This window comes from Alternaria metachromatica (genome assembly GCF_023757995.1).
Source record: "Alternaria metachromatica strain BMP 0045 chromosome Unknown scaffold_10, whole genome shotgun sequence".
NCBI lineage: Eukaryota > Fungi > Ascomycota > Dothideomycetes > Pleosporales > Pleosporaceae > Alternaria > Alternaria metachromatica.
In genome coordinates this window covers 203006-216696 of record NW_026055501.1, presented here as the reverse complement: position 1 = coordinate 216696, position 13691 = coordinate 203006, and the positions used below count along the sequence as shown (strand labels likewise).

At 53.6% G+C, this 13691-nt stretch overlaps 5 protein-coding genes across 5 annotated transcripts; 3 read left to right on the top strand and 2 right to left on the bottom strand.

Moving 5' to 3' along the window:
• Window positions 1-278: 278 nt before the first annotated feature.
• CPC2 (cross-pathway control WD-repeat protein cpc2) lies at window positions 279-1535 on the top strand (the record flags this gene model as incomplete). The annotated part of the gene is made up of 4 exons (XM_049332120.1): window positions 279-358; window positions 417-543; window positions 617-934; window positions 1110-1535. 4 exons carry the CDS (start codon window positions 279-281, stop codon window positions 1533-1535), a joined length of 951 nt encoding a protein of 316 aa, XP_049188571.1.
• A 353-nt stretch (window positions 1536-1888) lies between these two features.
• Window positions 1889-2966, bottom strand: J4E83_005199 (putative secondary metabolism biosynthetic enzyme; the record flags this gene model as incomplete). Its single annotated transcript, XM_049332119.1, has 2 exons — window positions 1889-2627; window positions 2860-2966. 2 exons carry the CDS (start codon window positions 2964-2966, stop codon window positions 1889-1891), a joined length of 846 nt encoding a protein of 281 aa, XP_049188570.1.
• Window positions 2967-6177: 3211 nt separating this feature from the next.
• Window positions 6178-8234, bottom strand: J4E83_005198 (uncharacterized protein; the record flags this gene model as incomplete). The annotated part of the gene is made up of 2 exons (XM_049332118.1): window positions 6178-8011; window positions 8068-8234. 2 exons carry the CDS (start codon window positions 8232-8234, stop codon window positions 6178-6180), a joined length of 2001 nt encoding a protein of 666 aa, XP_049188569.1.
• Window positions 8235-8568: 334 nt separating this feature from the next.
• Window positions 8569-9372, top strand: J4E83_005197 (uncharacterized protein; the record flags this gene model as incomplete). Its single annotated transcript, XM_049332117.1, has 3 exons — window positions 8569-8653; window positions 8718-8834; window positions 8882-9372. The coding sequence occupies 3 exons, from the start codon at window positions 8569-8571 to the stop codon at window positions 9370-9372; spliced, it is 693 nt and encodes a 230-aa protein (XP_049188568.1).
• Window positions 9373-9721: 349 nt separating this feature from the next.
• J4E83_005196 (uncharacterized protein) lies at window positions 9722-11090 on the top strand (the record flags this gene model as incomplete). The annotated part of the gene is made up of 2 exons (XM_049332116.1): window positions 9722-9728; window positions 9955-11090. The coding sequence occupies 2 exons, from the start codon at window positions 9722-9724 to the stop codon at window positions 11088-11090; spliced, it is 1143 nt and encodes a 380-aa protein (XP_049188567.1).
• Between the last annotated feature and the right edge of the window lie 2601 nt (window positions 11091-13691).

Below are 13691 nucleotides of genomic sequence, written 5' to 3'. Positions count from 1 at the left end.
TGGACTGGCATCGTACGCTGAGCTACTACTCATTAGGGCTGCACTCACTACAGGAACTTTGTTAGTGGCTTGACCATGTCATGTCCAAGTGAAGTCAAATGTCGAGTAAGGGCTCCGGTGCTGACGGTCCACGCTAAGCCCAAACAACACTAGTGGTTCGCCTATCAACCTTGGAATTTTGAAGCCTCCAGCCTTTGTGCGCAGTGCTCTTCGACGAACAACTATTAACACCCGAGTGCGCCTACGTCCATCCCAAGCAGAAGCCACTCATCGCAATCATGGCCGAGCAACTCGTACTCCGTGGCACCCTCGAGGGCCACTCCGGCTGGGTCACATCCCTTGCTACCTCTCTGGAGAAGTGCGTATACGCGGGATGAGGAAAAATGCACGAATGCGCAATACTGACACGCGATTAGCCCCAACATGCTCCTGTCCGGATCGCGCGACAAGACTCTGATCATCTGGAACCTGACCCGCGACGAGACCTCCTACGGTTACCCCAAGAGGAGTCTGCACGGTCACTCCCACATTGTCTCCGACTGTGTACGTTCACCACAAAATTGGGCAATTGGCTAGCTAGGACGCGGGAACAGCTGAGCTGACAATTGCTGCACAGGTCATCTCCTCTGACGGCGCCTACGCTCTTTCCTCATCGTGGGACAAGACCCTCCGCCTCTGGGAGCTCTCCACCGGTGTCACCACCCGCCGCTTCGTCGGCCACACCAACGACGTTCTCTCCGTCTCCTTCTCCGCCGACAACCGCCAGATCGTCTCCGGATCGCGCGACCGAACCATCAAGCTCTGGAACACCCTCGGTGACTGCAAGTACACCATCACCGACAAGGGCCACACCGAGTGGGTCTCGTGCGTCCGCTTCTCCCCCAACCCCCAGAACCCCGTCATCGTCTCTGCTGGTTGGGACAAGCTCGTCAAGGTGCGTACATCCGCGTTTACACCATTCCCTCCATTTCCTTGTTTATATGATGAATATCTATGTATTTGCTACTTCAGAGCTTCGGCTATGAGACAATTATCACCTAGTACTGATTTACGCTCCTCACTCCATCTGCTTCAAGCCACTTCAAATTCGGGAAGCTGACAAGATCCAGGTCTGGGAACTCGCTTCCTGCCGCATCCAGACCGACCACATCGGTCACACCGGTTACATCAACACCGTCACCATCTCGCCCGATGGCTCCCTCTGCGCCTCCGGTGGTAAGGACGGAACCACCATGCTGTGGGACCTGAACGAGTCCAAGCACCTCTACTCTCTCTCCGCCGGTGACGAGATCCACGCCCTTGTCTTCTCCCCCAACCGCTACTGGCTGTGCGCTGCCACCGCCTCCAGCATCATCATCTTCGACCTCGAGAAGAAGTCTAAGGTTGACGAGCTCAAGCCTGAGTACATGGAGGTTGGCAAGAAGAGCCGGGAGCCCGAGTGTGTCTCCCTGGCCTGGAGCGCCGACGGCCAGACCCTGTTCGCCGGATACACCGACAACCGTATCCGCTGCTGGGGTGTCATGGCGAGGGGATAAGGTAGTGCATGTTGGGTAGTGCAACGGGGCGTAACGGGAAAATCACGATTCCACATCTTCTGTAGCATGCCATGGGTTATGATTGATGCTCATGCGGGATGGGTTTGGGACTCTTCCGGCATTACCACGTCCAGGCGCTTAGAGTCAATGAAAATTCTCAAGTCCAAAAGTGGTTGCTTGCCATGCGTGGTGGTTTATGTTTTCGTATGTGGGCTATGGAATGTTAAGGTTGCTCACTGAGACGTCCTCAGCGACGAACGAAGTGTCTCGCTGCTCGGACATGGTATGGGATAAAAGTCTTTCATATGATAATCGCATCCCAGGATCGTTCCAAAACACATGCGATTGCCTTTCTACAGCTTGCTGAACTTGGGACTCGTCTTCTTCAATCCACTCATCATAGCATCCTTGACATCAGCCGTCTGCAACATAGCCGCATTCCACACAGCCGTGTAGTTCAAGCCCTCACTAATCGGCCTATCCCTGGAGTAGTTGATAATCTCCTTCGTCCCCAGCACCGCCACAGGCGACTTGGACGCAATCAGTGTCGCCAACTTTGTCGCTTCAGTAACCGCCTCCTGCTTATCCTTGTACACCTTCGACACAAGCCCATGCTGCAACGCCTCATCCGACCCAAAGATACGTGCTGATAAGGCAATATCCTTAACCCAGGACAGGTTTCCAACAGAGTGAGGAAGACGAGACAAAGTACCAATATCAGCCGCAAGACCTATATCCACCTCTTTGACACTAAACCTCGTCGTCGTCGTACTCACACGGATATCGCACGCTAGTGACATATCCAGTGCCAGACCGAACGAAACGCCGTGCAGCACGCAGATAACGGGCTTCTCGCATTTCTCGATGTCGGTGATGCAGGACTGGAATTCTAGAATGTGTCGGCGCAGGGCGTTGGCTTTGCGGGCGCCGTCCGAAATGTCGGCTTGGGAGGACAAAGCGCCGTTTTCTGAGGCTGCTTGCACGTCTAGGCCCGCGGTGAAGGCGCGGTCGCCGGCGCCGGTTAGGAGGACGGCGCGGACGGAGGGGTCGTGGGAGAGTTGGCGGAAGAGGGTGGAGAGGTTTAGCCACATGCTGGGTGGTGTGTTAGTTGGAAATTGGGATGATGTATGGACCTGAGCCCGGGTGTATTGTAGAGTCTGAGGATGACTTGAACATCGATGATAGTAAAAATTCAACGCATGTTTCCTGCGCGATATCGCAATACCGGTGTATCCTTCTCTTTCATTATGACACGTGATACGCGTGGCTTCCGAAGCCATAAACCCGAACCTTCCGTAAAGCAAAGGAAATGTTGTCTACTTACACCTCTTTGAAAGCGTTCAGCTTCTCCGGCCTATTGATCTCAACATGCGCAACATATTCCGCTGGAAACGAGACATTGAAGAACTCCTTCTGATATGCTTCCGCCATTGCTGCTTCCTGTCGCGTAGTTTCGCCTGATCTTCGCTGTGTTTCCTTGCTCTTTCTCTTCTTTTACGAAGCTGTTATAGAGTTCCTACTCAGAAAGTCGAGAACAATAGATATGAAGAATGCCGATACGTACGTAAGATGAGGAGTGAGATGTCATCGGCCCCGACGACCTGGGCGGGCGAGTCGTTCGGTTGGAGCTTGTGATGATCGAGCCGAGGTAGAACGAATGCAGCTAGCGGATTACCAGATGCGATACCGAGCGGATCGACCTTCAACGGCCCACGCGCAGAGGGATAGCGAACCTTGAAATGGGCACGCCACCTCGAAACAACTAACGATACATGGGACCCGATTCGACAATGGTATACAATGGAAGTGTGCCTTCTTTGGGATCACAGGCAACGCCATAAGATCTAGGTAGCTGACCGACGCCACGATGCGACGATGTCGCGCATGAACTTCTTCCATCGCATACCCAGGTAGCGTACTAATCTGCCGGCTCATAGACAATCCGATGTCAAAGAAAGCCATATTATCAATCTCTCGCTATTTCCGGTTTTGATATCATGTCGACGCGAGGAGTCAGGATGAACCCCCCGACGGTAAGGCTGTGGCTGCCTAGTCATCTGACAATTCTCAGCCTGATGCGCCCTGTCTATCGCTTCATATGCAGATTTCGTTTCATTCATCAGCTCCATGCGACCGCCACCCAGTCACGCATCTCAACTCGTCCATCATGAATGCCAACTCCAAGCATTCCACTACAATAATTGAAGATCATCATGTCGTACGTCCAAGTATGGGACTGCATTCAATGTGGTGGAGAGAATGAGCAGACAACACAGTGCACAGTTTGCAAGGCCTACAGACCCCGCGATAATGATGCAATCAGAAGGATGTTGAAACCGGATCCTTTAATCAACATTTCGTCTGAAAGAGGGATGGTCACGTTGGCCCACCACTCAGTCCAAGAGTTTCTAGCCAAATCCGATCGCAATGAAGATACCAAGCTTCAAACCCCAGCATCAGTCGAGGCCGCGGATAGCGTACTCGTGGCTTCACAGAAACAGCAAAAGTTACTGGAAGATCCAGATGATGGCGCATCCGTCATATCTACAACGTCGGATTCTTTGGACTCTGTTTTCTCTGTAGAGTCCTCAGACACTCTCGCCACGGCACTTACGAGAGAAAGCGGGTTCTCATCTAAACAGATCGAAAGCGCTACCGATGTTTTCATCTCCATATTAATGGAGGATCAGGTCCTGATACCTTTCTATGACGCAGCTCGGAACGGCGAAGAGAAAGGGCGTAAGAGATTGGAGAGACATGTTCATGGAGCTATCAAGACCTATGCTGGAGACCTAAAAAACGAAGCCAACGACCATCTTGAGTTTGCCGCTTCCCGTCTTGTCTATGTGAAGGCCCGTGTAGCCGCGCGATGCGTTGCCAGCAGACTTGAAGGTAGTCTTCTCCGAGGATATGCCTATCTAGTCAATATCTACCCGAGAAAACTGGAGCCGGAAGATAGTTCGGAGGACGAGGCAGCGGAGCGCCCCCTTGATGCAACTGAAATTGAAGATCTGGAAGCTTTCCGCCGTTTCTTGATGGAGACCAATGCTTATGCAACACTGCAAGCGCGTATACGCGGATTCTTCACGGGGTATCTGACGACGTCAGATAAACCGACGGTCGTGGACAGACCCACGCCAATGTCTGTCGTCAACGGCGATAAGAAACGTACATGGCGTACATTCAAAGAGGAAGCGAGCGGCCTAGGCCATGGTCTGCTCTTGGGCTTTGAACGATCACTTGGCGCGAGAGCCGCCTTGTTTCTCCTACTAGATGCTGTCTTTCTGTTGACCGATGATGTCTTCGTTTCCTTAGGATGGCTGGAGCCTTCATTAAGGCCAGGTTGGACTCGAATAAGAAGTGACAGTGTGAGTCCCCGTACGATTTTCGCGTAATGAACGTCACTGAAGTTCAACGTAGAGCTCCGGCGATCGATTCTTCGACGACTTCATTGAACTACGGACGGATGGCATCAAGGAATTAGTACAAGAGATGCGACAGTCTTTACTGGATGTCAAGATCACCGCTGTGTCCTACAACTACGTTTTCGCTGTCCAACGATACACTACTAGGGTCTCAACTTGGCTACATCACATTAGTAGCAGCATACTTTTATTGCTTCCATGGCACGACCGTAATCATACAGGCTTGCCTCGGCACAACGTCAGTGGCACATCTACTACAGCGAGTATCACACCTCCAGGCGTCCCACAGCAACAACTCAACACGGTTCATTTGATGTCATGCGTACATCGCAATCGCAACGATCCAGCACTGCTTCAAACGGACATTTGTACCATCAGAAACGACCAAGCTCTCTTCTCTCTTCTTAGAACTAAGATATCTCATCGCCGCAACCGTTTACTGCGCATCTTATCCTGTCGCTCCATTCAAGGGATCTATTTCACAAAGGTCAGTCAAATAGCCAAATCGAGCATACCGACCAGAACTAAGATGATCTCAGTTCCTTCTCCACAGCAACGACCAAGTCGACGTCCGCGATCACAAACAATCATGCCCCTCCCCAGCTTCCACAACAAGCTGCTGCGACTGCTTACCTCCAATACACATAGTCGAGCCGTTCCCTAACGCAGAATACCGCTGCGACATCCCTTGTCCACCTGGTACTTGGCCGCCTATCGGGTCTAACACTTTGCTTCGTATGCTTCAAAGTCCGGCCAATGTCGATAAGAAGTCTACCTGGATATTGCATCGAGCCCCTAAACGTGTAGTAGGCGAATTATCTGCAAACGGTGGCCATCCATTGGAAGGATGGGGTTTCTACTTTGAAGAAGGCTGGGATTTCGACCTCATTATCACGATCAGCTTTGTCCTCTTTATCGTAGGAAGCTTGGTATTCGCAGCATGCTGGTCAGTGTTGAAGCATGATATCCAGGGCGCATTTGGTGTGAGTGCCTATATGGTGACTGCTTGTGGTCTGTTCGTAGCTTTCGTTGTGAGTAAGACTGGGTAAATGAACGGGCTGATCCAGCAAGAAGGATGTACAGAAAGTCTAAAATTAATGTATCAGAAAAGCGTACATATCCCGCCGCAAGCAGCGCTAACATGCAACATCTACCAAGCCTAAACAAACGAAATCACACCCTCTCCCATCCCTTCTCTCTCCCAATCCCATCTCCATCTATCTCGGTCCAAAAGGCCTCGGTCCAATAATCTGCCTCTTCCCCGCCCCAATACCACCCAACTTATTCTGATTATCCCCACCCATGTATCCATACTGATTGACATCCCAGCTCTGCCCACCCCCAGTGCCGGCACTAGGATCCTTGGCAGCTTCTTGCAGCGCGCGCTGCGACTCCTCCCACTCCTTCTGGCGCTCGCGTTCGCGCTCCATCTCGCGCTCGAGGAGGGACTTGCTGGCCCAGCCGGCGGCTTTTGTCTTTGTTTGAGCGGCGGCTCGGCGGGCGTCTTCGCCGCGTTGTTCGGAGGTGGATGTGAGCTCGGGTGGGATGTAGGTTTGGGGCTTGGGTGGTGCTGGCGCAGGGTTGGAGGAGAGGTAGCGGTCGGTTCGGCTCTGTTTTGTGTATGCGGCTGGGTCGGGAAGGGGCCGTGTGCTTGGTTCGGGTAGAGGACGTGTGGGCAGAGATGGCGCTGCGGGCTCGGGCAGGGGCCGTGCTGGCTGTCTCTGTGTCTGGTCCCATTGCTTGCGTAGGTACTCGCGGTCGTCTGCTTGCGCCCATGAGACGTTGCTGTCTTGTGGCGAGGGAGCGCGGGGTGGAGGCGCTGGTCGGGCTCGACTCTTTGATCGCTCACGCGTACGGCTCTTGGACCGCGACCGCACCTTCTTGTCTGACAGGCGTCCTTCTCGCTCTGCCTGGTACTGGCGCTCGCGTTCTTTGGCCTCTTCGAGCTGGCGCTCTAGCTCTCGTATGCGGTCGCGCTCAGCGTTGGGCTCTTCGCTGCTTCCTCGTCGACTCCGCGGTGACCTGACCTTTTCAGCCTGGTATTCGCTCAGGTACTGCCCCTTCAGCCTGGCATCACTTCCAGCGCGCTTTCGTCTCGTCTCGGCGTCGATTCTATCCTGTGCCTCGCGCTCTTCACGTTGGCGTTGCTCCTCCTCCAGCTTCCACTGGCGCTCTTGCTCCTCCCACTCACGCTTCTGCTGATCCAGTCGCGCCTGCTTGGCTTCTTGCTGTTTGCGTGTCTCCTCTTCCCACTTCTGCTCCTCCTCTATGCGTATGCGCTCTTCTTCGGCTTCGCGTTCGACGCGACGTATGTTCTCGGCCTCCTCAGCTTGCAAACGTAGTCGCTCTTCTTCGGCTGCCCTCTCGCGTCGCAGTCGCTCCTTCTCAGCCAGGTTCGGCACGTGCGGGCCTGCGCTCGTGATTTGCCGCCGGCCACCAAATGAGATGCCCTGATTGCCTTGACTCGCACCGCCCATGTATCCGTACTGATGAATGTTCCATGCCGGTGCTGTGCTGCCTTCGTCGACCTTCTTGCTCCAGCTACTGACTCCGCCCGGAGGTGACTTGGGGAGACCGTTGGATGTGTATGATGTGTCTGAGCCTCCGGTGCGTGCGGCACTAAGCGTCGATGCCGTCCGTTCGGCAGGAGGTCGCGCAAGGGGGTTGAAAGTGCTCGAGCCGCTGGTGTTGCTGGCTGTGCTAGGTCCTCTGCTGCGTGGGAACCCAGGAGACGGCAGTGCAGGACTCGGCATGCCGCCAGTTGCCGTCGGACTCAACGCGCCGGCTCCACCACGCTTTGGGCCGATGGTGTTGGGGAAGTTGGACGGATTCTTCGCGTTGGCGACACGGCTGAAGGCGCCGAGACACTGCAGCACCTGAGCTGGGTCCTTTGATTCGTAGAGATCGACGGTGAGGAAGCGATCATGGGCAGGCATGTTCAGCGGTGGCTGTTCACAAGCTCGCAGGAAATGCGAGATGTTCTCCATCTGTATGAAGGGCATGTTCGACTTCTTGAACCTGACCGGCGTGGGTATGGCGAGGTTGATGAGTCTGGGAAAGTTAGCTATACTGGCCCGGCTACCTGGTAACTGGGGATACCACTGTACCTGCATAATACGGTCCCGTCCTTGAGCGCATCCAGCAGATCTCCCGCGGGCAGGCGCTCTCCGAGTGTGTCTTCTATCCAGCTGCGGACTTCGTTGGCTGCTTGGGGAGTGTATCTGTCCATCCGCAGCCTCCGCATGTCCTGGTCCAGCGACGTTACAGACGCCATGGTGGTTGGTTTGGGCGCAAATCAGGCTTGTTGCGGTTGGGCACGAAGGGCGTGTGGGCGGTGACGGGAAGGGTGCACAAGTAGTAGTAGTAAGATATGATAATGTATATGTCTCTATGTAAGGGCCTCGACTGCTACGTGTGTTGTTGTGGTGTCGGGGTATGCAATGATGGCATGTGTTGTTGTGTGGAGAAACTTGGTGGTGGGGGGAATGCTTGCACATGTGCTAACGTGAACGCACCAGCCACTCGCCCCAACGTCACCGGCCTGCGCGTCAAAGTCGCCTCCAGATATTCGCCCGCTGGAATTTGTTCGCGGCCCAACGAGACTCAGCATGGCGGGCGCACCGGGTGCAATTCGCAAGGCATGGTACCAATGGAAGATGAAGCGCTTCCCCTGGCGCAAGAAGTGGCTCGTGGGTGAGTGCAGGCCACAACAGAGGTCTCTGGCGTATCCTTGCTTCCAAGTAATAACACCTCGTAGGCTTCGATCTCCAGGGCAACACTTTCTGGGAATTCAAGGACGCTCTGCACGCCCTGCGCAACCGACGCATAGCAAAATACAGTCGTAGCACTCACTATGGCGACGTGCAAATATCGCGTTCGTGCCTTCCACATGCAGTGTTTGACCGAGGCTGACTGTGGCAGCGTCATGGATGCAATGGCTGAGACACACGCGCTACGAACCCCCAACCGTCGCCGAACAACACCAGGATATGATGAGGCAGGAGCGGATGAAGCAACTGGCGGCGCAGGCAGATGCTCGATGGGCCGAGAAGCCGTCAGCGCTCGATGCGCCGGATAAGCAGCAGCCCGTGCAAATGTTGCAGTCGCGAGACCCAGACAGCGGCGTCACGCAAATGAATGCCGACCAAGAGATACGCGACAGCATAGAGCCACCGCGACCACTCGATCAGGAAGTCGCGAGACCAATGCCAGTAGAGCCCGAACAACCCGCAGAGCCTCAGCAGATGCCGCGCGACCCGCCGGCACCACCTGCCGAAGACGACGCGCCTGCCTTCACGCCCAGGAAGAGGATGAAGAAGGAGCCCAAGGATTCGCCATGGAAGCAGGCGGCTCAGAGTCAGGAGTGGCAACCCCAGGGCTGGAGTCCACCGCCAGCCAAACGACGATCATGACCACGTTCAATAGCGACTGTACAACTACCTGTTTCAATATCTGGCAAACATCAGCAAGCATATGCGATATTCAGTGTTACCAAAATACTGCTCTCTGTCCGATTAACCAATTCATATTGTACAGTGTCAAGATGATCCTCTCCGCGGCGCAGGATCTGTCATGCCACGCTTCCCAAGTATGGGTCAGATCTCGAGTCGATGCGAATCTGGCAAAGCCGATTCCTTCGCCAGTCTCCGTCAATATCCATACCCAAAACATATTCACATTCATACTAACAACGCTGTCGCTTCCTTATTTACAACGCAGCAGTACCAGAAATTCACCTTAGTGTCTCCGCGTTTCCGCACGATGTCAGGTGTCGAGTGCGAACTGTGGTACCGATTCACGAACCGGACTGTAAACCACGCGCAGTGACGAAAATCATACCAACGATGAGCTTAAGCATGCGCTCTGTAGCATATATAGGCTCTCTACCCATGTTTTGACGCCTACTCTTCAAAACAGTATTATAACCATGGCACCACTTTCAAGCAACGATGATGAAATAACATTCCATGTCGCTGCACAAAATCTACCCCCAGAACTACTCCTCATCGTACTAAAGCATTGGCTAGGCCAACAACGCATCGTAATCGATGGCTCCGCCCATCCTCATTACACACTATCCTACACCAACCCTGAAAACATCGATCCTTTCGCCACCATCTCCAGGACCAGCGATGCCCCATCATTCATTTTCCAAGAATACTTTCGGTCTCGCATCCGCTCCTGGCTGACCGACGCCAAAGAGTTCTCCGATCCAACAACATTCTACATGAGCCATCTCCTGATGAGTCTGAAGATGAAGGACCACATAGGCTGGTACTGTCTGCCCAACCAGCCTTGGGATGCCATTTGCCAGGACCCCAAACTCTCCTTGTCGACGAAGTTTCCGGTACTCAGCGATCACGATGCGCAATACGCTCGTATGAAGCATCTCTCATCGCTCCACGGACTAGAGAAGATCAAACTCGACTTCACGGCTGAACAATACTTCGCCATGTTCGACGTTGCGATACCACCTTTCCATTACCGCGATGGTGCAGTCGCCGGCGACAACTTATATCGCGACGAATTCTGCCATGGTGCCGGCCATTTTCTTCTGCACACGCAGGAACTTGAGATCCATTTCGGCGACGCATACAAGCAGGCAAACCCCTGGTACGACGTCGGAGAAGCTGCTTGGTGCGAGACAAATCCGGCATGGAACTACGCTGAAGCAAGACTACGCCCGCACGTCTGCGATAGTGGCTTGGTCATCGACTGGATACTGGAGTATGCGTGGTACAACGGGCATCTTCAACATATTAAGACGATTACTTTGACCGGCGATATCCAGCCGTGGGTGAAAGAGAAGTGGTATGATATCTTCAAGCGTCATGCTATGTACCTTGAGGAAAATCCTGGACTGTATTATCGTATTTTCGCTGTGCATGAGCCTGATCCTATTGATTTGGAAACTATTGGTATAGACGACGAGGATGAGGACGAGCAGGATGAGGCGTGGAGGCCGCAGAATCATTATCCGCCGTCTTGTAGATGTGAAGTGGGGTGCTGGCGATTACGTGGTGGGGGAGTTGAGGAAGAGCTGGAGGCTAAGTCTTGGGATGACTTTGAGAGGTTTTCTGATGAGGTGGTGGGCGATTGGATGGGTGGTGTTGATTTGGGATCGCTTTGAAGCTTACGTTAACGCCACGTCTTCTTGTTTGCTTCTCATGATTTCAGTGTAGGCTGCAGGCCTGTCAAGTTTCTTCGTTGCATGAGATGGTATTACTCATTCATTCAAGCACGTTTCCGCATGCGTTGCATCAACACGATCAGAATAGAAACGTCGCACTGGCTGCGGCGGGGCTTTGCGTACATGAGTTTGCATGAGCGTGCATAAAAGTTGATATTAGAATCGAAGCCCTGAGCGCGCAACGGTAGACATTACGAATCCTGTCGGCCGTCACGCCTAGAATAGTGGTCCAGATTGATAGGAGTAACGGCACAGAACGCAGTAATGCTGGTCGGACGCAATTATGGAGAAGTGCCAGTAACACTGATGTAGAAAAGAATGAAGATACTTAGGAATCATGCACTAGGTAGTCCCGATGTCGACCTCGTGACGACCTCGCCGCTATACATCGATCTTGAGAACATTGAGTCATCACACTCATCGTATTGCTGCTAACATCGGAAAATCGATGTAGAGTGAGGCAGGGGTGAACGGCAAGGTAAAGCGATTGCAGAACAACCAATATATCCTCGGCCCCCAAACTACCCGGCTCAGCGTAGCCATGACGTCACCGCCCCAACCACCCTTCTTACCTCGCAGCAACAACACAGAACCACAACATAATTCAAGACTCAAACCCAATCGACCCCATATCTTCCCCATCGTGCCGACTTTCCCCTCTCCGTGCATTCCAATTACTTCGCATCACCGATCTTCCCGTCGTGGGTCTGGAGTCTGTCGATCTGGCGCACTTCGATCTTGCCTAGCCGCCGATCAGCATGAGTCGGCAGCCACGGCATTCAGGTCCGCAGCGATGTCAGTCGATTTGACCTGTAGTAGTAGTGATTGACTACGGGTGACTACGTGGGCTACAACTAGCTATGCAGGAACTACGCGGGACTATGCGAGCTACATGACGCTATGCACAGGCTCCGAGGCACGATCCAGGGCTCTAAGAGGAGGATGAGGGGTCAGCGGGATTGGGGGCGTGGTCATTGGACGAGGGGATTATGGGGGAGTTGCCTCAGTAGTGGATGGCGGAAAAGCTTAAGGACGGGATGGGCGTCTGTTGTGGAACGTTCTTGTGTTTACTATCGCTTCATTGACTGTACTTCAACATCCTTCCTTTTTGGGATTACAGATAAACATACAACCCTTTTGAATTGATCAGAAACATGCGCTCTACACTCGTCACCACAGTGCTCTTCGGAGCAGGCGTAGTATCAGCAAAAGGCCTCTTAGACCTCCCCACCGACATAGCGAATCTACTCACTTCGCTCGCCCCAGCACCCGCAAGCGACCCTCGATGGACAAACTGGCACCCCGCTTCCAGCGGTGATGTACGCTCCCCCTGCCCCGGTCTAAACGCCCTAGCAAACCACGACTTCATCCACCGCAACGGGCGCAACATGACCATCCCGCACCTAATCGCCGGCCTCGCCGCCGGCCTAAACATGGGCGCAGACTTCACCACCGCCATAGGAGCCGCGGGTCTACTCTCCTCTCCCAACCCGCTAGGCGGCTCCTTCGACCTCGACGACTTGTCTATGCACAACTTCCCCATCGAGCACGACGCCAGCATGTCGCGCCAAGACGCGTATTTCGCTAACCCGCAGCCCTTCCATAATCCAACGTGGCAGCAATACATTTCCTTCTTTAACGGCAAAGAGCGTACGGATATCCCGACGGCGAGTAAGGCGAAGTACGCGCGCACGACGGATAGTCAAAAGAGGAATCCGGAGTTTGTGTATGGAACGAGAGAAGCGGTGCTGAGTTATGGAGAGAATGCTTTGTATCTTTCTACCATGGGCGATCCGGTTACGGGCAAGGCCAAGCTTGAGTATGTGAGGAGTTTGTTTGAGATGGAGAAGTTGCCGTTTGAGCTGGGGTGGAGGCCGAGTGTGCTGCCGACGACATTGCCCAGTTTGGGTTTGATGATTGTGCAGTTGCAGTCGAGTTCGCCGGAGCCGTTACTGGAGGGGGTCAAGATTGTGGCGTAAGTGTTCTTCCTAAGTGTCTGGTTGTGTAGAGATATATGTGCTAACGGTTGCTGCTAGGGATTCGTACAAAGATGTGTTCTTTGCTATTGTTGGGGGGTCGAACATTTTGGGTAACCTTACTGGAGGTATTAGTGAGGCGTTGGGATTGTAGAATATGCTGCGTCGGCGTTAAGGAGTAGGCTACGAATCGAACCTTATCCATTCAGCGTGCGAAGCCCATCCGTGTCATCTCATCCGCATAACTGTTGAAATGCGGGCGTTGATGTGCCGCATATGCTGGCCGCTGTACTGGCAACTGCCTGTAGTAGCCAAATCCTGGCTGCCATGGGATATACTGCTGCTGGTATTGAGCATGATACCCAGGAGTATACATCGGTCCGTTACCCCAATACTGCCCATACCCTGGGGGTGGTTGAGGACGACGTTGCTGATACGGAGGTACTTGTTGACCCTGCCGCCACTGTGTATACTCCCCGGGACACCCATGGGGGAATCCCGGCTGAGGGTAGTTCTGATGTCGTCCCCACAATGCGTAGAGACGTTGTTGCCACCCGTCCTGGAA